The 24611-nt window shown below is 39.7% G+C and overlaps 1 protein-coding gene across 2 annotated transcripts in view; it reads right to left on the reverse strand.

Moving 5' to 3' along the window:
* FREM2 (FRAS1 related extracellular matrix 2) overlaps window positions 1-24611 on the reverse strand; it is a 160941-nt gene that overhangs the window by 50911 nt on the left and 85419 nt on the right. For both annotated transcript variants that reach the window (XR_003791775.1, XM_029210560.1), the window contains exons 5-6: window positions 21114-21239; window positions 19785-20036 (exon numbers count right to left, since the gene is read on the reverse strand). Coding sequence is in view for 1 of the 2 variants with exons in the window: in XM_029210560.1 (XP_029066393.1) it covers window positions 19785-20036; window positions 21114-21239 (378 nt within the window). In the remaining variant the exon portion in view is untranslated. The remainder of the gene's footprint in view (window positions 1-19784; window positions 20037-21113; window positions 21240-24611) is intronic.

Below are 24611 nucleotides of genomic sequence, written 5' to 3' on the forward strand. Positions count from 1 at the left end.
ATCAATAAAATATGCTGGTAAATCCAACTATTGATTGCAAGCATAAACAATCACTGTAACTGATATTCTCAACTTGACGCTGAAACTGAAACTTGAGACAACAGAGAGGAAGTTATAAACAGATGAATTCAGTGGGTGTCTAGACTATTCCATGTCCTTGTCTTTTTCAAGAGAGTAAACTTTGTTAGGCAGATAGTAAAGTATCGTCATGAAAATTATGAGTTGCCACCAAAAGGACAGAAACCAGTAGAAAATAAAGATCACAAAGGATACGGAAAACTTTCTTGGCATAACGAGAAGCTGTGAAGGAGGGAAAAAAATAAAGGAAAAATCCACATGCAGAAACCCCAAATTAAAAGCCCAAGTATATTGCCATAACTAGAATAAGGCAAACGGCTTAACTTTCCTTATTTAAAACAGATGGGCTGGATTAAAAAACAAACAGACGTAAAAAAGTAGCTGTAAACAAAATTTGAGGAAAATATGAAAACTATAAGGATGTAAGAAAGCTATGTTAAGCCAACAGGAAAAAAGCAAGGCAGCGTAGTAACATTAACAACAGTCCAAATACAATTTAAAGCAAATTCATTAATACAGAGGAATTCCACACAATACAAAACAACGGCCAACCAAGATTATCTGACATTCTTGAATTTGTATTGAAATATATAAAGCAAAAACTGACGATTATAGGAAAATATTGATTAATCTACGATTATAGTGGGTTTTTTCAATCTTACCATGCTCAGAAAATGATAGATGAGGCAAAATAATTTAGTAGGAATATTAAAAAATATTGCAACATAACCTTTGTCTACAGCATGTATGTATCCCTGACCCCCAAAACAAAAGATTGGTATCCGAAATAAATGACAACTTTTATAAATCTGCAACAAAAATGTTAACAACAAATGGAAAAATTGAAAAATTATATAAACATTCAAAGCTCAGGAGAGAAAACTTTCACTGTTATATGTAAATAATCTTAAAATGAGATATTATTTAATATTCATAAGATTAGCAAAACCCAAATAGTTCAACAATGTGTGGAAACAGACATTCTCAGATGCTCTGGTAGAAAGGCAACTGATTCAATCACTTTGGAGAGATTTGGCAATATCTGGTAGAATTGAACTTGCACGTCCAGCATGACCCATCAATTCTATCTTTAGGTAATCACCCTAGAAAAGTTCCCTACATGTATATTCAGGAATATTTACAAATATGTTTAGTGCAACTCTATGTATACATACAAAACCCAATGTCAGTAGGGCAGTAGGGGAATGGATAATAACACTCATCTAAATTCATCAAAATAACCAGATCTTGAAAACACGATGCTGATTTAAAAAAAAAAAAAAAGCAAGTTGAAATAGATACTTATCCAGTTTGCGATCATTGCTACTTTGGAGGACCATGGTAGTTGAATGGTACTAGAAGGAAACTTATGTTTTATGTCTAGTGTTTGATTCCTTTAAAGGACCTGAGGCAACTAAGAAAAATGGCACACTGGTTAATTTTAGATAGAGCACACATTACGCTGTACAATTTTTGTACATTTCTGTAAAGAAAAAAAAATTTTACATGATAGTTATAGAATGGTATGTATAAAATAATCCATGTTGTTCATACACATATTATTGATGTACAGAAAAATAAGAAAGAATATATATCAAGTTGCTAACTGGTTATTTCTTAGAGATGGGATTATGAGGAAATTTTACCTCCCTTGCTGCACATTTCTTCCACACACTAATTTGCTATATATTTTACATTTTTTCCCCAAGTAGCATCTATTACGTTTGTAAATAGGAAGAAAAAAAATTAGATTAACTTCCTTCTATAAATAACATCTTGTAGAAAATTAGTTTTAAATAATTTTGACTGGGCCTTTCCCTACTTTTCTTTCAAAAAATATGTAAACACACATTCTTAAGAAAGACCTAATATTTAGTCTCTAAAAAGCACTTTCAAAATTCTTGTTCAAAAAAAAAAGGTCAAATATATGTTTGAGTATATATCAGTTTAAAGGCATGTTTTGACATTTCTTTTCCTTGCCAACTATAATTTTCTCAGAAAGAATAAAGAAAAGTCAGGACATGTCTAAAATGCTTATAACTTAAGGACTGAATCTTCCCAAGATTTCAGCTGAGAATATGTGGTGAGCCTTTCTCCAAAAAAGATACTGCAATCAGAGATTCTACTGTCGATCTAGTTTCACTCCAAAACTCTGATTTTGTCTTTTTCAGGGTCGATACAAGTTTAAAATAAAATTTAAATGTTAAGGTCATCAGAGTTTTCCACCATCCAGTAGCATTTGAAGAAGGCTTCCTGAATATTCTTTATTCAACAAGTATTTCTGAGAACCCATCTCTAGGAGAGTGTTTTTAAAACTCTTTTTTGTTTCTATCCTATATGATATCACATCATATAAACAAGGGAGAGGAAGGAAAACTGGTTATATCTCTCTAACTGATTTCTCAACTCAATGGATTCAATTTACAATTTCCTAAACAGTATTCTTTGTAGCATCTAAAACTGAAGGTAATGATAAGTACTAAGCAAATAAGAGATATCTTGCATATGTGAAAAAGACATTTACTATCTCATGAGTGGGATAGAAAAAGATCTGAAAACAACTTAAAAGCTCATCAATACGGACTTTTTAAAATATGTTACAGCCACCCTGTGGAATACTATGTAGCCATTAAAAAGAATCAGTAGGTTTATGACACAAAAAGTTTTGTGTCATACACTGTTATGTGAAATAACTATAACATAAAATACTATGCATAAAAAGATCAAGTAGAATAACAAACGTTAATTGAGTATTTTCAGTATGCCTGAATTGCTCTAAGTGCTCATAACCTTTTGAGGTAGGTATTATTATCATCTCCACTATACAGATAAGGAAACTGAAGCCCAGGAGTTCCAGATCAATAGCCAATAAGTGGAAAAGAAGTCAGACTGCCTCCCTCTAGAATATGTGCTCGTTGCCTCTTCACTATAACAATAATTACTTCTAATCAAAGTAAAAGAAAATGTGTGCATGTAACTGTGTGTACAGAAAAGCCACACATTGTACTTAAGTGACCTCAAGGGAGAGGTGTGGGTCTGAAGAGGGAGATAAGACTACTGCCATTTAGTTTATGTGCTTCTCTATGGTGCTCATGTAATAATTTTGTGATGAAAGTATTAATACTAAGCAAAAATTAATCTGCATAACACACCTCCATTAAACATAACCTCAAAACAGTAGATTTAAGAAAAACATTTATTACAGAGTGGAAAGTCTCTTCTCTCTTGTTAAAATCTTTAAAACATTTTTTTACCCTTAACAGATTCTGGCATCTTTACCAACTTGCTGCAGTATTTCTCAGTGGTGTGGATGAGTATCCTCTCTAGGGAACTGAGAAGTTATTGCACTTTCCAAAAAATCATTATCTAAGACTCTGCAAGGTCCTGCAAGGTTTGTGCCTTTCCATTTTCACATCTAACCTCCTCCCAGTTGACAGCCGTCAAGCAAGTCCTGCAGCTCATACTTCACGTGGCGCTTTTCACGCTGTATTCACATGACTCATTTACTCACTCATCTCCCTCATTAGACAGAGACCTCCCCAAAGGCGGAAATCAAGTACTACTGTCATCCATAAACTCCAATGAGAAGTGTGGAGCCTGACGTACGAGGTCATAAAATAATGTGTGGAGACGTAAGCTAAGACTGATACTGCTTCCCGTCTCTAATCCAAAGTAATCATCACTATGGCTCTAAAGCTCATCTTGTGAAAACACACCAATTACTATTAAAGCTAGTGCAAGAGTAATATTATGATGTAATAGCTACTTTTACTGAGTGTCTGCCTCTGCAGGTCACATCAGAATCTCCAGAATCTTTGTTATATTACCTATCGTGCTCCCAACACAGACTTATAAGGTCATTATTTTTATCTGCTGTTTACAAAAATGAAATTGAAACTTAGAGAGATTAAATAATTATCTCAAGGTCACATAGCTCATATATAGTGGAAGCAGGATTCAAATGTAAGTTTCTAAGACTGCAAAATCTGTGCTTTTTTTATTATGTAGTACTTTCTCTGAAAATGATTAAAAAATGGAAAAATGAGCATTTTTAGAATATTTTTCTTTAAAGAAGTGTAATGAGAGTCTGTAAAGACAGAGACACAATATTCCATGTAAGAGAAAAATTAGAATATGTTATAGATCAGTATTCCTCAGTTGTGAAGGTAAATTTCTTCATTAAAAAAACAAGAGCAGGGCTTCCCTGGTGGCACAGTGGTTGAGAGTCCGCCTGCCAATGCAGGGGACACGGGTTCGTGCCCCGGTCCGGGAGGATCCCACGTGCCGCGGAGCGGCTGGGCCCATGAGCCATGGCCGCTGAGCCTGCGCGAGAGGCCGCAGGGGTGAGAGGCCCGCGTACCACAAAAAAAAAAAAAAAAAAAGAAAATTAAGATACCACCTTATTCTTAAATTCTCCATTCATTTAAAATTGTTACTGCTCCCCAAATCACCCATCAGAAGGCATGCATGTATATTTTTATTCCTGCGGACTAAAAGTGAATTTCATAAAATTTCAGAGTCTGCAGAGACTTTGACATCGGGGTGATTTATGTGGGAATCCCAGCAGCTGAACGAAGAAAGATTACGGCCAACATGGTGTCAAACACAACCTGTGTGAGGTCTCAGGAATAAAAGCATGTGGTTGACACTCAAAAAATAAATAACCTTGACCACAGACTGTTCAATAACCGACACTTGAAACATGCCTGCAGGCGGCGAAGGAAGGGACTCCAAAATAAATAGCCAAAGCTGCTCCACTTCCAGCTGAGGGGATGTGCTCCTTTTTTGTAAGAATCCTCCTTCTCTGTTCTTCCTTGTGAGTATTACTCAGTAGGAGTGGCCGACTCTGCTCCATTGCTTCTTAGCTAGAACCTGAAAAATGGTCCCAGGAGTCTTCCATCCTCTTGCAGTGTGATGGGGAAAAAACACAGGAAACTGTTACAAGCCATGAGTGCAAGTCCCCTTTCAGTCTCTTCTGAAATGCCTGACATTAGGGAAGTCAACCTCTTTGGTTCTTGGATTTCTTTTTTTTTTTAATTTTTATTGGAGTATGGTTGCTTTACCATGTTGTGTTAGCCTCCACTGCACAACAAACTGAATGAGCCATACACATACAGATATCCCCTCCCTTTGGGACTTCCCTCCTATTCATGCACCCCGATGTTCACAGCAGCACTATTTACAACAGTCAGGACATGGAAGCAACCTAAATGTCCATCGACAGAGGAATGGTTCTTGGATTCCTGGTCTGCAAATGGACGAAACCCAGTTCAGCTGTGCGAAGTCAGATCACGAAGCTTTCGGGTCTGTGCACCTTCTTCCTGGTCTTCTCGGATTGGTGGTTTTCTCGTGGATAATGATACTAGCTTGCAGCTATTTCTCTCATTCAACATTTTATCTATGCTGTCTTCATTTTTTATTGAAAACAGTTGCTTCCTCTCAAGGAAAAATAAGAGTTAAAAAACCATTCTTTCTCATAAATGGTTTGCACATTAAAGAGAAACCATAAACCCAGATGATAGAAGTGTAGGCATTATGATTTTCATGTGACTTCTCATATTCAGATAAAATGTACTCAGTAATATACATGGGTCCTAAGAAAACATCGTGTTTAATCCTTTAGATTTGTGTTTTGTTTTCATTTATAGAGGATGAAATCTGTCTAATATTTTTAAAAAGTGAAATTAAAAACAATAGAGCCATATAACCTCCTGGGATAAAAGGAGCAGCCCTGAGTTAGGACTGAGTTGTGTGAACTAAGTGGTTAAAAGGTAGCTCAGGGACTTCCCTGGTAGCCCAGTGGTTAAGAATCTGCCTGCCAATGCAGGGGACACGGGTTCGAGCCCTGGTCTGGGAAGATCCCACATGCCGCGGAGCAACTAAGCCCATGTGCCACAACTACTGAGCCTGTGCTCTAAAGTCCGCGAGCCACAATTGCTGAGCCCACGTGCCACAACTACTGAAGCCCGTGTACCTAGAGCCCGTGCTCCACAACAAGAGAAGCCACCACAATGAGAAGCCAGCGCACCGCAACAAAGAGTAGCCGCCGCTCGCCGCAACTAGAGAAAAGCCTAGTCTTTATCCTTTTGAATCCTTTGAATGTCTTTATCCTTTTCCCTCTATAATACCACTCTCTCCTGGTTCTTCTCTCATTTCTCTTCCTTCTCCCCTGTTCTTTAATTGTGAGTGTTTTATTTATTTATGAATCTATTTTCTTTTTCCTTCTTTTTTTTTAACATCTTTATTGAAGTATAATTGCTTTACAATGGTGTGTTAGTTTCTGCTTTATAACACAGTGAATCAGCTATACATATACATATATCCCTATATCTCCTCCCTCTTGCATCTCCCTCCCACCCTCCCTATCCCCACCCCTCTATTTTTTTCTTTTATTTTAAAAAATATTTTGGTTGTGCTACATGGCATGTGGGATCTTAGTTCCCTGACCAGGGATAGAACCTGTGCCCCCTGCATTGGAAGCACAGAGTCTTAACCACTGGACCACCAGGGAAGCCCTGTTATTATTATATCAGCAGCTGCATTTGGGGACCTTCATATGAGTTAGCCAGGTGAAATATGAGAACATGGAGTGGGGGGACTTTCCAAGCAGAAAGGGCGGCAGGAAGCTAGAGCAGACAATGAATGGACAGCCTCACGTATTTGGGGACTGCAGAGAATTTGGAGTGGTTGGTATGCTACTCCGGGTGAGGAGATGGGGGGAATGGGGAAAACAGAAGGCAATTATCCACGTCATGTGTGGTACGCTATGGCGCTGGAACCTCGTCACAGAAGTTATCACACGAGAGGTGGGCTCAGTTTTAAGAAGGGGACTGATGTGATAAAATATGCATTTAAATGATCTGGAGGATGGATGCATGTTGGGTGGGGTGGGCAAACTGGAAGCAGAGAAACTAGTTAGCAACTGCAGAAATCTAGGCCAGGTATGAGGCTGGCTTGCACGATGTGGTAGCAGTTCAGATGGGCGAAGACAGTAAGCATACAACATTCAGAGATATAAAGGAGACAGAGTCAAGGATTTGGGGGTAGGGAGTGGGAGACAGGAGTCTAGTCATGGGAGAACTAGTCACCAAGATTAAGAATACAGGAGGAGGGCTTCCTTGGTGGCACAGTGGTTAAGAATCTGCCTGCCAGTGCAGGGGACACGGGTTTGAGAAGATCCCACATGCCGCGGAGCAACTAAGCCCGTGCACCGCAACTACTGAGCCTGCGCTCTAGAGCCCACGAGCCACAACTACTGAAGCCCGCGTAACTAGAGCCCGTGCTCTGCAACAAGAGAAGCCACCGCGATGAGAATCCCGCGCACCACAACAAAGAGTAGGCCCCGCTCGCCGCAACTGGAGAAAGCCCCCGCACAGCAACCAAGACCCAACACAGCCAAAAATAAAAAGAAGAAGAAAAAAAAAAGAATACAGGAGGAAAACCAGGTTAGAGCAAGGACTACTGCTGCTCTTTATTTTTTTCTTTGATTTGCTTTGATTTCTGTCAGAAGCTAAGGCACTAGGGCCATGGTTACTTGTATGCCTATATTACTTTCACTGTTTCAAAAGAAAAAGAAGAAAAGAAATGAATTCCATACATAACTTAATTATTGGGTCTCCCATAATTATAACACAAGGGTTTAATGCAGTTTCCCTATTCACAGAAATGTCACGGGATATCATGTTTTGAACGAGGTAATGAAGTTGTCCTCAGAGAATTAATCAAACATCTCCTGCTAACAGTTTATTTGTCCTCTCAGTATCCTGAAGTAGGTTAATACATAGTGCTATTAAGATGTACTGACCAGTGGTTGAGAGTCCACCTGCCGATGCGGGGGACGCAGGTTCGTGCCCCAGTCCGGGAAGATCCCACATGCAGCAGAGCGGCTAGGCCCGTGAGCCATGGCCGCTGAGCCTGCGCGTCCGGAGCCTGTGCTCCGCAACGGGAGAGGTCACAACAGTGAGAGGCCCGCGTACCGCAAAAAAAAAAAAAAAAGATGTACTGACATTTTAAAAAACTTCAAAATATGTATTCTGGACCAATGTCAGTTAAGACGTGCAAGCTTGATTCATTGGGAGGATAACAATCCCCTGGAAAGTGGGTATAAATCTCTGTACTTCTTTCAACCGTGTTGTGTAGTGTAGATAGTATTTTACCAGTTTACTGAGCTGCAGACCACGCACCACAGATTCACAAGTGTAAAAGCAGCATCTGTACTATTTATAATTTTACTTTGTACTTAGAGGATCACCTTGCAGCGCTGAGATTGTGAAGGACCCTATGGGTTTGGCTTTTTAAAGCTTTCCCTGGCAGTGAGTGTGGTCCTGAAAATTATCCCTTTGAAGAAGTGTGATTCTTGAAGAACAACAAAAAGAAGAATGAGCTTCTTGTTGGCATTTTGACCAGAATTTCAGCTTTGTGGCATCCTTCCTGAGACAGTGAAACAGATTGTTTGTGAAACACCCTCAGGGAAATTGAAGCTGAGATACATTTCAGCCCTATGAAGTGTAAAGAGAAAGCTATTTCTCTCTTACAATGTCAATATTCTGACTTTCCTGACTCTTTTATTATTAAGTACTGGCTAATAAAGTTTTACCAACCATTTAATTTCTTTTCCCAGGACTGTGTTTAACTCAGTGACTGCTGTCACAGCCCGAGGGGACATGTGACAATGCACATCAATTTCTGGGCTGCCAAATGCCGTGACTCAGTCTTTTTGATTCTTTGTGTGGCTTTCCCAGAACCTCTGGTCCCACTGGATGCCCCTTTGAAAGCACCCATTGCACGTGGAGCCTGGTTTGATCAGCTGCCATTTTTGTATCTGTTTGCCTATTTCCTTGTTGGAATCCTCTATGGATTGGGCCTGTCTTGTTCATCACAGTGTCCTTGGTGCCTTGGGGGATGCCCACTACTCAGAAGGGGGGCTACTAGGTGCTATACAGTGCTGATGTATATACATAAGGAGTGAGGGCAGGACAAATCCTTCATCTCTTTTCCCCTGGCACAGCATCTGGTGCATTAGAGATGCTCAGCAAACATTTTAAATAAATAAATGTCTGAATATACATTATTTCAGTTGTCTGTTTCACTACGGCAGAATGAAGACCTGTGTCCTTTTTTTTTTTTTGCGGTACGCGGGCCTCTCACTGTTGTGGCCTCTCACTGTTGTGGCCTCTCCCGCTGCGGAGCACAGGCTCCGGACGCGCAGGCTCAGCGGCCATGGCTCACGGGCCCAGCCGCTCCGCGGCACATGGGATCTTCCCGGACCGGGGCACGAACCCGTGTCCCCTGCATCGGCAGGTGGACTCTCAACCACTGTGCCACCAGGGCAGCCCAACCTGTGTCTTAGAGAAAGGATGCAGCGATGCTTTATGTCTCTAGAAGTGTGAAGGGAAAGTTTTATCCCTAATTTTAAGTGCTTCAAATTGTTACAAATGGCCTAAAGAAAAGAGGTGGTTTTAGTTTTAGCTACATCTTATAATCCTAACATAGATTATTATTGTGATTATCTGTAGCATGATGTAGTCCACTGGTTTTATCAAATGATATTACCCGTATACTTCACAGGGTAATCTTGTATCTCTTGAGGTCAGTAGCAAGTTTCTTGATGTCTATTAAAAGAAGATTTAAGGCCAATGACAAAAAAAAAAAAAGGTATGTATATGACTTGTAAACTAGGAATAAAGGGAGAGAAAAAGAGATTCAAATTTCTGCTTCAGTAAGAAAGAATGAAGACCTGCTTCTTAGGGAGATCATAAACCCTATCAGCCTCCCGTGAAAGGTAACATCTACCTGTGCAGAGCACGTAAGATATACAGAGAACAGGGATGCCCATTCAAGGTCTCTAATTCGAGAAGAACTACTTCCGGTTGGTGACAAGTTTCTCAGGGAAGCAAACTAATAAGTTTCACATTTCTACAGTGACCAACGGACATACCAACAGTGTCAGAAAATAGTACCTACATTCCAAAATGTTTTTCTTAATTTTTCATTCTAATACAATAAAAGGAGATGCTGTTGTCTATTTAGTAATGGATTTTTATGAAGTGTATGTTCTCAACAACAGACCATCAGTACATAGTGCATTGCCTGGGCTTACTAAATAAATACACAGACCTCTGTGATTTCACCGTAGTATTTCACCGACTTTTGCCTCTCTTTACATCATGGAGCATGCAGGTCAAGACTGTAAGTGTTCTGCTTTCAGCCAAGTCGTAGTTTTGGTTTATCGGCATTTACTCTGTGCTTTATAATTTCAACAAAAGAATACACTAGACCTATGTTGCTGGTGAATAATTTGGAATTTCCGATGCTACTGCTAACATTTACTAAGAGATCTTTTCTAATTATTCAGTCTCTTATGAATTTTATTGTTTTTGATTATAATATCTCTTTTAATCATTTTAAGCTTACAAACTCTGAAGTCTAGTATCTGAGAAGTTGCTTCCCAGATTTATGTGATTTTTAGCACTAACATGGAATTCAGCTGTGACTGAGACCTTGCGGTTCCTATAACATGTGTAGTGATCTGCTTCCAGGGTTTGAGTGATAATACATCAGCAATATTTATCCACGCCCTCCTGTGTGGAAAAGATGGGAATCAGGCAGATGGTGTTACCATGAAAAAGACAAAACAAACACAAGACAGCATTTATCCATGAGGACTTGACAAGACAGCCCAAACCCAGTCCTTCAGAAGGGAAACCCTTCCACTGGACAACTTGCTAAATGATGTGGAAAAGCAATGCTTTTCCTTGTGCAAGTGAACTATCAGACTCCATCACATGTTCTCTTCATGATCCTGGAGGAGTTATAATTGGTAAAAGGTGAACCAAAATAATTCATGTATAAGTTAGCCTTACGTCTATAACTGCTAACATTTTAAGTATTCTAGGGTCCTCAAGTCTGCATGCACAGAAAAGGATACAGTTTGTTTCATTTCTATTAGCATGCCTCATGCTATTTTTGAGTATTACAGTGTAGAATATACAGTGTAGAATATCTATTAAATATACATGCTGCCAGTACAGTATGAAGTGGGCCCCATAGCGGTTGGCGCCATGGACTCTGTGGTCAGCCTGGCTCAATGCTTCTCAACTGTTTGACCTTGAGCAGGTTACCTAACCGCTCAAAGACAATAAAACTGAGGCATAACACAACCAGGCTCATAGTCCGTGTGTCTGTGTGTTAAATGAAATCATTCAAGTAAGAGGCTTAGCACACCTGCTATTGTTATCATATATAATAGTTATAATATAATAGTTATAGTTACAATAACTATATATTATACTTATCATTACATGACATATGTGATATCTATGGAGCCCTGAAACATAGAGACATGAGTTAGTTTAATACTGCAAACAGTATGATCCTATTCAATAGTGTAACCTTAATATCTTAGAACTACCCTAGCAGACAACATATCTGCAAGTTTACATTCCATGGATTTGAGAGCTTATTTCTGGGTGAACTGTCCCTATGTCCTGGCACAGCTCCCTGTGCTCACTTTCTGGTGAGCCATAAGGTCATTCTTCAATGTAAGTTATACAAAACGGTGAGCTGTTCTCACAAAGAACTCTGGAGCCTTTGCCTTTTCTGGTAACAGCGGTGAATGTTTCCATGCGACTGGTAGCAGAGATTCAAGTGGCTGCTTGCCAAGCTCGTGTGTGTGCAGAGGAACAAAGCTCTGAATGCCTTTCCTGCTGTGAGCAGTATACTGCATCAACAGTTTCAAAAAGATCAGTTCCCAACAGCATAGCAGCAAGTTCCTTTAGAGCCGGTGACCATACCAGGTACCCCGCTGCTAATGAACCCATTCCAGCAGCCTCGGACCCCTGCTTACTTGCCTTTATTTTAATTTGTGTCCCTGTACCCAAGCCCCACGTGGAGCTGTTTCCTATTAACAGCTGGCCTGCTGGGCTCTGAGTTCAGCCAGGTCCAGAATTAAGAAGAGAGGACTGGACCCTGTGGGTCCTCCCAAGGCCAAGCCTGGGAAGTCTCCCTTCTCTCTCCCCTCCAATTCATATTCAGCGAATGACTCACTCATTCACATTCACCAATGCTCTTTTTCTTCCTGCCCTCTCCCCTTCACGAGTTTGTTAAAAATGAATTAATCCTGTAATTTCGAAAGCCCTCTCCTGAAACCATTACAATTAAAAAAAAATGATGTGAAGTGACTCTATATCATAAAATGGTTTATGTTTAACCCAATGGAGGTACAGAATGAGGGAACTAAACCACACTATTTTAGTTCTAAGTTATTTTAAAAACCCGTTTGTTTTAAAGGCCTAAAGGTGCACTTGTTACCTGACAACTCCAATAATATACTTCATTTTGTACATTTCCACAATTTTTTTGTAACATAACAAGTGACACTTAATTACTATTTGCAGCTAACAGCTAGAACAACCTGCCCATTAACATTTAGTAGAAATACGTTCTAATAACCTTCCATTATTGAACTCGGCATATTTGAACAGAATTGCTCAGCTTCTCTCAGCTTCCTTTCCCTAGACTGGTTCTCTCTCTTAACTTCCTGTTAACGAATGGTTCCTCCATTCCTTGAACCTGTCAAGCACACACGTTTTTAGATACATATTTTAAAATTTCCCTCCTTACATGAGGTCCAAGTCTTAGCAGGTTTTATTCTCAGCGGTAGGTTGTTTCCTTTCCAGTCCCAATGTCCTCACCCTACAGGTCCACTTCCCTTTTTGGTTCCTATTCTGTTCACTTACACTGCTATTGAATTAATAACCTCCAAACAACACTCTGATTATTGCACTCTTTTTTTTTTTTTGCGGTACGCGGGCCTCTCACTGTTGTGGCCTCTCCCGTTGAGGAGCAGGACGCACAGGCTCAGCGGCCGTGGCTCAAGGGCCCAGCCGCTCCGCGGCATGTGGGATCTTCCCGGACCGGGGCACGAACCCGCGTCCCCTGCATCGGCAGGCGGACTCTCAACCACTGCGCCACCAGGGAAGCCCTACTGCACTCTTTTGTCCAGAAACTTTTGGGTGTTCCCTACAAAGTAAAGTCAGAACTTCTTATCTCATTCAATGGCATCCACAGTGTAATTCCAACCCATTTTTCCAGAGTCAACTGCCAATGCCTCCCACCCTTTCTTTAGTTGAGCTAGTTTTTAAAGTGCTCTCATACAGATGCTACTTGGTCCTCATGAAGATTCTGTAAAATAAGAAATTCAGGTGATAATGTACTCAAATGAGGAAAACAGGTACAAGTAGACAAGTGGATTGGTGAAGATTCCTTGACTAGAAAGCAGCAAAAATGCATCCACAGCCCAGATCTCCTAACACCTAATCCTGGCAGCTGGGCAATGAGCCTCTCTCAGAAAAGGCAATGTGGCCAAGTTGGATTGCCCTCTGCTCCCACGTCTTTCTCTCCCTCCTGCTTTCACGCATGCGATCTTGGAATACTTTGCCTTATTCTCCATTCACCTGAATCCTTTCCATCTGTTAAAGCCTTTATCTGTTCCTCCTCTTGACTCAGAGTGATCATACCATTGTTTTTAATCACACTGCTTTCTTCTGTCTGCTTTGTGGTGTTTCAAATTATTACCGAAATAAATTATTCTCCTTTAATCTTTTACGTACTTAGGTGTTTTTTTTTTCCCAAATAGATTTTAAGCTCTCTGAGATCCCGGCCTATGTCTTAAGTGTCTTTATAGTCCCCACCTGTTACACTTAGTAAGTGCACAATAAATATTTGCTCTGTGTGTGGTATGTGAGATTAAATATTTTTTAAATGCAAGACATTTCATATGTTTTCCTTTATCTTATGCTCGTTTTCAAAGGGTGTAATATCTACTTCAACTAGTATTCTTCCAATGTGGAAAAATGGATATAATCTTTATTATTCAGCGAATTCTTGCAATGCCTCCCCACAGACCAGACACTCATTAAACATCCATTAGCTTTCCCTGAATCCTTAGCATTATCAACTACATTAAATAGTCTGTTAAGGGCTTCAATGCATTCATATTCTGAGCAGTCAGAAACTCATTTTTCCATTTCTTGATTTTTTAATATTTTTCTAACCCAAGCATACCACATGCGGAATGTATCTTTGTTTTGTCAAGTTGTTAGTTTAACTGAGTTTGGCCATTCCTTACAAAGACTGGCCTGGCGTTTTTTAATTGGAGTTTACACAAATGCAAATAATAGTATTCAAGAATAAAAAGGATGGCGACCAAGCCTTTCAGCTCAGTACAAATGCATAAAACCTATTTCACCCACACACCATACCATGATGTATTTTTCTAGCACTAGGAATGCTTTCTTCTCTATGGTACTCCTGCTGCTGAGAAAGCTTTTCTGATGTCTGGAAGCTTTGGAATGGCACTGAACTGAGTTACATCTACTACAGGGCTCACCATGCTATGCTACCTTTTACATGTCTCTGGTTTATACCTACTAGCATGGTAATTTTTCTAGGGGGGTCGAGGAAGGCAGCCACTTTAGTGAAAACCCCTGCGGGTGGGCACACAAAAGCTGAAAATGGGTTCAGCTTAAGTGTTCCTTAATTAACTACCAAAGACCGACAGCAAAGATTAGTGAAATACTGTTGGCACTGACTTGCTACTCTTCCTAAGGAACACATGCTGTAGTATTAAATTGTAACCTTTACTGAAGTACTGAGGACTGAAGGCACTGACGTTCAGGATATCTGCACAAAGTGAGAGCGCTGTTCTTGTGTCAGCATGTCGTTCACGTGTGAGTCTCTTCCAAACACAGTGAAGAGTTTAGCGGTTTCTTAAAGATGTAATACAGATTTAGTCAGGACATATTTCTGTCCTTTGAGCCCCTGCTCTACTCTCATATAATTAAGAGTACAGAGAAAACCTTTGGTCCCAGTTGAGATTTTCAAACATCTGCGCCTAAGAAAAGTGACTTTCCGTCCAGGTGTTGGTCCTTCACTCTGCAGCCACAGAAATGGTATCCTATAAGTTCACTGAGGAATAATCTAGCTTTGGAGAATCAATTCCTTTTTTAAAAATTCAGATTGCTTTGAGTTACAAAGTTATAAAGGATGTGTTTCTTTTTAGTCCGGGAACATTTGGTCGGTGGACTCGTCATCTGGTAGGCCCATTACCACAGAAACGGAGACAGCAATCAGAGCAAAAGGGGTTGGAAAGTCATGCAGGATATTTCACTCAGATTGTGTAGCAGGCTTAAATATTTTCCCTGCTCCAATTACATAAAATTTTAGTGATTGAGCAATTGGCCACCTTCAGAAACAACACCCCTCCCTTGACCAATGTTGACCTATATTTGGATTATCCTTTTCTAGATTCTATGACAATCGTATCCCTTCAGTTATGTCATTAGGTATGACGTATTTTAATCCCTTTGATGAATTTCAGGATTCATTATAGCCTACTGGAGAAGCAAATCAAATCTTAAATAAACCTAAATTTAGGACATATATCCAACACTTTGCATCTGCGTGACATTAAGCAATTTTCTTAGCCTCTGTAAGTCTAATTTTTCCATCAATCAAATGGAGAAGATACCTTATTTTGAGATTTAACTGGATAGATAATTCATGTAAAGTCCTTTGTACGTAGTAAGTGTTCAAATGTGACAACTGTTAGTAACTGTATTATTGCACCTGAATGAAATTTGACTTTCTCCCCATTAACCTGGGCATTCTTTCTTTCCATGATGAACTGGTGAAAGTCTGCATAGACAGTACTTTATGTGTAGCAGTATTGTTTTCGCTTATAAACTATGTACATCGTAAGATTTCAACTTCTAAAACGAAAAAATATAGGAAAAATTAGTAAAATATAGGTAATACAGGTAAACTCTTCATTTTACTCCTGGAAACTGAGGTTCAGAGACATTAATAAAAGTTGACCCCAAAGCTCGTAAGATATGAAGTATTCCAACAAAGATGATCACAAAGCAAATTTCTCTAAAATAAGTTTTAGGTTTATCTTTCCTATTATTTAAAAAACAAGTGAAATAGTTGCATGTTGAAAAAAAATCCCCCAAAGCTTGGAATAGCAAGAGGAATTAAGATAATGTCCTAGCTTGCTGCATGTTAGACATTACAGATTAAACATGTTTGACAGCACTTAGACACTGAAACATGTTTGATCCTTAGATTCTTTTTAGCACTTTCTTTGCTGGATTGTCATACCCTTACATTAACTACCTTTCTCTTCACTCTTTCCCATCTCTGCTTAACATTCGTGAAATGTGCTCCTTTTAAAAAAATATGAAAATCAAGTAAAATCTGCCCATGTCATAAGTCATATGAGGGCCATTTTGGCATGTCCTCTGAAGCCATCTTATCCTCTTGTATAAGCCATCTTGTATGACTTTTATTATTATCAATAGAGATAACATGTAATTTAATGTCTCTAGTGCATAACTCTGTCCTAATCTCCAGACCTGTATCTCCATTTGCCTACTCCATATCCAGCACTTTGAAGTCATGCAGCCTTTTCAAACTAACACGCCCTAAATGAACTCATTGTTTTGTCCCTACACCAGTTCTACTCCTGTTTTGTCTGTCTCAGTGAACTGCACCACGCTTAACCCAACTGCCCTGTTGGAAACGAAGATACCATTCTTTGGACTTTCCTGTCCTCTAGCCTTTCACGTCCAGTCAATTCCCATGTCATGGCCATGCTCCCTGGTCTCTTCGTCCTCATACAACCACCCTGTTCAAGCCGCCATCACCTAGCACCCATATTTCTCCAACAGCCTTCAGAGCAGTTCAATCTAGTCTCTGCATTTTAGCCACGACAGAGTAATATCTCAAAAATGCAAATCTGATTTTGTCACTCTCCTTATAACCTGTCAGAGTTTCTGATTTCTATTTCAATAATAAAACACAACTTCTTTACACGGCTACCCAATCCTATCAGATTAACTCCTTGCCCAGCCAAATTCTTCTTTGTTATTCACTCCTTTGAGCTGTAGATTTGTGCTATATCCGAGCTTTCAGTTCCCTGAAAGCATCACATGCGTTCAGCCTTTGCACTTGTGAACACACTTCCCTTCTCTCTTTGCCGGGTTACTCTGATATTGTCCTCAAATTTCAGCTAAGAAATCATGTTTTCAAAGAAGCTCTTCCTGAAAGAGAAAGATGTTCCTTCCTCAGCAGAGCACTTATTACATTTATTTTATGCTTGCCTGTTCACTTATCTGTGTACCCCCCAGAGTCTGAAAAGTCCATGAGTTCAGAGCTCATGTCCCCTTGTTGCTATTGCACTGAGAAATATGTGAGTACAGAGGTGCTTAACTCATATTTTTAACGAATAGATGTATGAATGAGTGAACTTTTGATTCTTAAAAACTATGTGCTGAAGAAAGGAGCAAATATTTACTGAACTGCAGTGTGACACTATCCAGAGATTCCATCTCTTGATTTACCCCACTAGGGGATCTTTAAAGTGGCAAGTTCCTTCTTCCAGAGCTAAATTTGTGCTGTACTTTATTAAGTTAAAATTTTACGTTGTGAATTTATTTAAAGTAGAGGATGCCACTGTATTTGCTTATAGTTAATCGTGTACTTTCTGCTGAAGTTTTATGTTTGTGAGTCTGTTCAGTGTACCTTTGCCTTGTTCCCTTCATTACAGTGAAAGCTCTCTGAGGGTAGGGATTACTTATTTGCTTTGTTTTATTTTATCCTTAGAAAACTTGTGGTGCTTCCCACAAGGTAAGACGTTAGTGGGACCTGAGTGATTAAAAAATAAAATAAAAAGTTAGAAGTGGAAGGGAAAGGACAAATGGGAGAAAACAGAGAGGTATACACAGGACTTCTGCTCTATTAAACGGGGGCTGGGTGACTGCTGGTAACATTCCTGACAAACTCCTGGTCCAGTGTTTGCATGGTACTCTAATGCCTTAAAATCAAAGCCTGTGGCATCCAAATTCCCCAGTCCTCTTCTGGGGTGAAAAGCTTCTAAGAGCTTTGGCTACCCCACTCCTAATACCCCTTTAGCTGTCTACACCAGGGAACTGTAATGCTCAAATGAAACACTGATGCTAATAAAACATTACCAAATATTATGTAGTAGTAGATACTGTACCTATGGTTCCACAAACTTGTCACCACTAGGCACTTGTTCTAGAGGCAGAGTGACAGTATGGAAAGGTCATATATGGGGCTCCGATTATACTAACTTTGCCACATACTGGCTTTGTAAATTCAAGTCAATTGCTTGGCCTCTCTCAGCCTTGTCATATGTAAAAAAATGACATCACCCTTTACTCTTGAAAAGATCTAGCAATGTACAAGTGAAAATGCCTGGCACTTAATAAATAATAGTTTCTTTCTGAACCTTTATTTTTTTCCCATGTGCATCTTGTAACAATCCATATGGAAAAAATTTTTTGCAAACTGAACGAAAGTAATCACTAAATGTATTTTCTATTTTAAAATTAAAGCTCTATATCTTTCTATCTATATTAATAAAAACAGAGATATCTAGATAGCAGATAGGTGTTCAGGGTGGGCTATTAATTATGTTCTGGCTGACATTCAAAATATTGGCTTCTTCTCTGAGATCAACTGAATTTAAAATAAAATTTCTGTATATTTAAATACAAAATAGAATTTCCTATTAAACTAGTCAACTAAAGCTACCGGACATTATCTAAGTTTAAGGTAGAAGTAAGACTTTCTTCAAATCCTTCTTGATAAAATCATTTCTAATTTTCATTACTTCTCAGTAAAAAACAGACATTATTATATATTTCACAGGATTGTTCGGAGCATAATGTACAAAGGACCCAGCGCTGGGCTTGGAACAGAGTATAAGCTCACAAGACACGTTAAAGCCTTTTTAACTTAACTATCACAATCATCAAAGCACTTCCCGGGTAGGTAATTTTTAACTTCCTGAGTTTTCAGACTATTTCGAATGACAGTCTTCTGACTCTCCTCCAGTTTGTGAACCAAAAGATTCATCCACCGAGTTTGTTCCTCTTTTTATCTACCATGAGGAAAATTCAAGATGGACAGAAAAATATTCAAGTCCTGGGGTCCTATCTCTCAGTTTACCGCTCTCACTTTCATTACAAGATGACTCACAGTCTTTCCTCTTGTTCTCTTTTCTCACAAGAAAGCACAAACTGTGTTTTTGAACTGTGATGATTAAGACCCTTTTGCTCCTTTTTCTGCTCAGAAAGAGGGATTATTTTATGGGAATTAGGTTTCCCTCAGGAAGAGTAGTCTAGGATAAACCCTCCCCCTTTTGGGAAGCCTGTTGGACTCAATTTTCCATATATTACCTTCCTCGTTCGTTTAATAGCCTTGTCTGATGGGTTTCTTTGTTAAACGAGTTCAAACACGGAGATTAAAGTTACAAAACAGAAGCTTTTGCAATCAAAGCAAAACAGACAAACAAAAAGATAAATTGTCTATTAAAATTGCTTCAATTCTTCACCAGGAAATTCTTGAAGTTTAATCACCTAATGATAAATGGTGTTGTAAAAGAAACTGTACACAGGTGAAGACACACAGGTGTGGCTCTGCTCTTTGAAAACACTAAATCATGAAAGACAAATTGATTGATGCAGCCAACTTAGAATCTTAATCTCACTATAAAATCAAGCATAAGATAAATGTGCATGTGGAAATTCTTTTGCACTCTCGTCTTTCTGTTTAGAAGGTTGTGCCTGACGTTGGTGCGCCTGGTAGGAGGAATAATTTTCGGGTAAATTAGTACTTACCATCGTCTTTGTCAGGGATGATTGTAACCTGAGCCCCTGGGAACTCTGATCCAATTCTCCCACCCATCGGCATGCTCAGGAGAACGTGGAAGGTTTCCTTCTCCTCATACAAGGAGTCGTCAATTATAACGACCCGGCACATTTTTTCCCGCTCGTCTTTGTCAAAGCGGATAACACTGGTGTGGTCCTCGGGCCGGGATATGTAATCAGAATAGGACAGCACTGATGTTGGCACAGTTCCTCTTGCCGTTCCTGGAGACAGAGAGAATCCGAAAGGGGTTTATGTAGAACATACTACAAGGGTACCTCCAGAAACGATTCTTTTCATATGCAGCATTTTCATGGTCCATCATATCTATGAACACCCCTGGAAACTGCAATAACTCCTCCATACTGTGCTAGCATCATGGGTCACCTTTATAATGGTCTCCAACATCTGACAAATAGTACATTTCAAGGGTTTTCTCCTCTGCTTCCTGCCAGTGGTCTTTTAAAACAACACAATAATACAGAATAATAGCCCAGTATTCAAATGCTTACTGTGTGCAGGCAAAGTGCCAAGCGCTCTACATGCATTGCTTCCGTAATCCTCTTAAACCACCCTACTGGGCTTTACACGTTTGGTAACTGAGGTTTACAGAAGTCCAACCGCTTGTTCTGGGACCCAGAGCTCAAGGCTGATCCTAAAATTTGCATTTTGACCGCGATTCTTTACCGCCTTTCAACTCACATACGTTAATGAAAATTTTAATGAAAGTCTGCAGTGTCACCTGCATTTATGACCTTTTCTTTTACATTCTTAGAAAAGTCTACCTGTTTCCTAGAAAGGTATTCAGTATATTAATGAGTATTATGTATTAATTTTAATTTTGTATTGCATAAAATCACCTTTTGGAGAGCTTACTCAATGAGCAAAACAAATGTTTTGAAATTTGGTTGCTACGAGTTTCAGACCAGTTTGAAATTAGTTTCTTTTCCTTGGGTATGCATTTCTTTGCCTCTTTTGTTGTTGTTGTTTTTAACAATAACCCCCTTCTACTTGAGCAGGCTTGAGCGGGACAGGCGAGCTTCAACTTCTTACAACCCCAAAGGCCTTGAATATTAAAGCAACCAAATGAATCAGAAATGTTTCCAATAAGCAGCAGAGTCCTTCCAGGTCCTCAAAGGTGCCATAGTGAAGGAAGACGTCCGCCTGCATGCTTTTTTCCTATTTGAAAACTGGACTAGTAAAGTATAACCTTCGTGGTATAATGTTATGCCTCCAACATGTTAAAGAGGCTTATTTATATCTTCGCGGGGACATTTTAGTTCACTCGCAAATCGAGCTACCTTGCCGCGTGTAACAGATCACCATCAACTCCCGGCTCACATCTCCACTTCTCCTGATGGGAATGAGAAGTTCACCAATGTCCTCCTCGATGGAGTATTCAGACTGGGGGATGAATACAGTTGATTCTAAGGAGAAAACACAATTGTTTTTGTCTGAGCGTCTTACATATGACATAATCCTGTGCAAATTAATTGCTCTCATGATTGATCATTTCCCCTGGCATATTCTTTTAGAATAGCGCAGTGTGAGGGGAAGGAGGGAAGACAGGGGAGAAGAAGCAGGTATAGAGTGTGTAGGCTCCGGGCTAGTGAATTCTTAACCTAGAAATAAGACCCAACATTGCTTTTATCTCCAGTAATTGCTTTTTTTTTTCTCAATTAATAAGTGCTGCTGACACACTTCCTTTAAATCCACCTTTGTTCTCTCGGGAAAGATCTCCACCTTCTGTTGGAGTAGTTGACTTTTAGACTTAGAAGAGGCCTCAGAAGTCATCTTGTCTCACCTCTTACTTTGATGAGGAAACATGGACCCACAGAGTTGAAATTATTTGTCAAGGACTCTTACTGGTCGAGTCAGGATTACAACTCAGATCTTGTAATGTCCACTCTATTATTTTTTTTTTTTACCCCAAACGTGTTCCTTTTGAATGATTAAAAGTACATACAATGGATTATTACTCAGCCATAAAAAGAAACGAAATTGAGTTATTTGTAGTGAGGTGGATGGACCCAGAGACTGTCATACAGAGTGAAGTAAGTCAGAAAGAGAAAAACAAATACCGTATGCTAACGCATACATACGGAATCTAAAAAAAAAAATGGTTCTGATGAACCTAAGGGCAGGACAGGAATAAAGACACAGACGTAGAGAATGGACTTGAGGACACAGGGAGGGGGAAGGGTAAGCTGGGACAAAGTGAGAGAGTGGCATGGACATATATACACCACCAAATGTAAGGTAGATAGCAGCTGCATAGCACAGGGAGATCAGCTCGGTGCTTTGTGTCCACCTGGAGGTGTGGGATAGGGAGGGTGGGAGGGAGGGAGATGCAAGAGGGAGGGGATATGGGGATATATGTATATGTATAACTGATTCACTTTGTTATACAGCAGGAACTAACACACCTTTGTAAAGCAATTATACTCCAATAAAGATGTTAAAAAATAAATAAATAAAATAAAAAAATAAAAGTATAATAATGCATTGTTTGACACGGGGTTTTTGTTTGTTTATTGTGTTTTAAACAGCAGTCCCTTTAGAATTTAGAAATCTATGTATCACTGTAAGGGGCACATCTGTGGTTTCCCTCCTCCTCTAGAGGAATAACAATAGCACAAGAGTATACATTATACTTATATAATACTATGAGTCTCACTGATTCATTTTTAAGGTAGCGCAAAGGTACACTAAATAATAAAAATGGCATAATTAAATTGTTGGAAATCGTGGTTCAATGTAAAACTACATTTAGTTCAATAGAACGTTTAGTTCAACAGTTTGACATGATAACCCTCAAATAGATACTTTGGAAGTTGCCTGGGAGTCTGTTTCACTGAAAGTCCCACACACACACGGAAAATGCTTCATGATTATTTTTAAAACAGTAAGCCACACTGCTTTGGATGATTATAAAAGATGCTGGAATAGTGGACGCTGGCCGTCAAGGTCCACGTTCCATCCCTCTCCACCCTGCCCTGTGCTCCAGGGGCTGACTAATGAGAACCACATCAAAGGTTTCCCTTGTGCTCTGTCTCTGGCTGACAGCACAGGCAGGACTTGGAGGGTGAGAGCAACGTGGGGTCAGCATTCGTCCCCCTGGCTCCCCTCAAAGTTCCAGAGCTGGCTGTACCCCACCAAGTAAAGGTCATCGTGCCCACTGGCCGCCCTAGCCCGCTCACTGGTCCAGCTAACTTCTCCTTCCCTTTCCCCCGAGGCCTAGAGGTGGTGATGGTATCCGCTCTCACCAGCCTTGGGGCATTTAACTAAACCTGGTGGTTTCCCAATTCTCGGCCTCATCTTTGCAAAAGTCGTGTTATTAAATTATTTTAAATTTGCTAATTTTGAATGTGCCATTTCTTTTCTCCTGGGACTCTGACTGATACAGCAATTGAAAAAATGGCACCATTAAAAAAATCTGTGGATGTAAGATTTAATAACTAATTATTCATTTATCAAACATTGATTGGGTGACTTCTTCTTGCCAGACACTGAACCAGGCACAGGAGCCATGGAGGTAAACAAAATCCCTGGTCTTATGGAGTTTTCTTTCTAGTTGGGGGTGGAGAGGAGGAAGAAAATAAACACATATTCAAGAAAATATATAGTATGCCAGGAGGTGACAAATGATATGAAGAAGATGGAGTGTGCCGGCGGGGATGCAGGGGGGCACAGGGGGTGGAGGGTGGAGGGAGGGCTGGGGCATGGTATGCGCCACGGCAGGCCTGTATTATACAGGAAAGTGTCTGTGATAGAGTTACATTTGAGCTGAGATGGCAAGGTGGTAATGAGATGCCGTATGTGCGTAATTTAGGGAAGAGAATTCCTGGCAAAGGGAATGAACAAGTGTATATACTTCAGGCCAGGTATATGCAAGGAATGGCCAGGACACCAGTGTGGTTTGATGGTCTGAGTAAACTGGGCAAGGAGGAGAGGACAGAACATGGGCCGGTGAAGTGATGATGAGTGGGGGTGAGTGGATCGCACAGAGCTTTCAGGACCACTGGCAGGACTTTGGTTTTTACTCAGAGCAGGATCCTGTGGAAATATACAAGGACCAGGCAGTGGGATGAAACAAGCAAAGGCTGTTTATCCAGCCACCATCACTTGTATTTGGCTGAGACCCAAAGGCAGGCAGAGGAGTGGGAAAGTTTTACAGTGGAATAAACCTTATGGTCACCAAAGAGGAAAGGTGGGGAGTTTGGAGTTTGGGATTAACAGATACACGCTACTATATACACCGAGAGACAAAACAAGGGTGATATTACGGAAATAGTAAACTCTCTAATAAGTCAATAGAGACACAGAAAAAAATGACTGCAGGGACATCCTCTCAGTGTAAACAGTGGTTATCTTCACGTGGCAGGACAAGTGACTTTTATTTCTTTAAATCTGTCAATTTTTGACAATGAACATGTGTTACTTTTATATTTTCAGATTGGTTTCATTATTCTTTGTTTTGAAAGATAAAGCTGAATAAAGTGAATGCATGCTTTATTAGTCAATGTGACTGTATTGAAAGGAGTACTTTGATTTATCTAATGGCAATTTTTATTTTTAGGTTTTGACTGTGCTGTAACTTAGGCAAAAAAATGACTTCTGTTCTAAGAAATAAAATAGTTGTAGCTATATTTGAAAGATGTCCTTTTCTCAATTATACTGAGTGGATTACAAAAACACCAGCCTCTGCTAAAAACGTGATAGAAAAAATATCTCCTAAAGATCTTTCCTATAATAGAACAAAGAAGGGAAAGAAAATGCAGTGCCTAGGTGAAGGCCCT

This window comes from Monodon monoceros, unplaced genomic scaffold (assembly GCF_005190385.1).
Source record: "Monodon monoceros isolate NGI ecotype Baffin Bay Population unplaced genomic scaffold, NGI_Narwhal_1 Super_Scaffold_8, whole genome shotgun sequence".
NCBI classification, from domain to species: Eukaryota; Metazoa; Chordata; class Mammalia; order Artiodactyla; family Monodontidae; genus Monodon; species Monodon monoceros.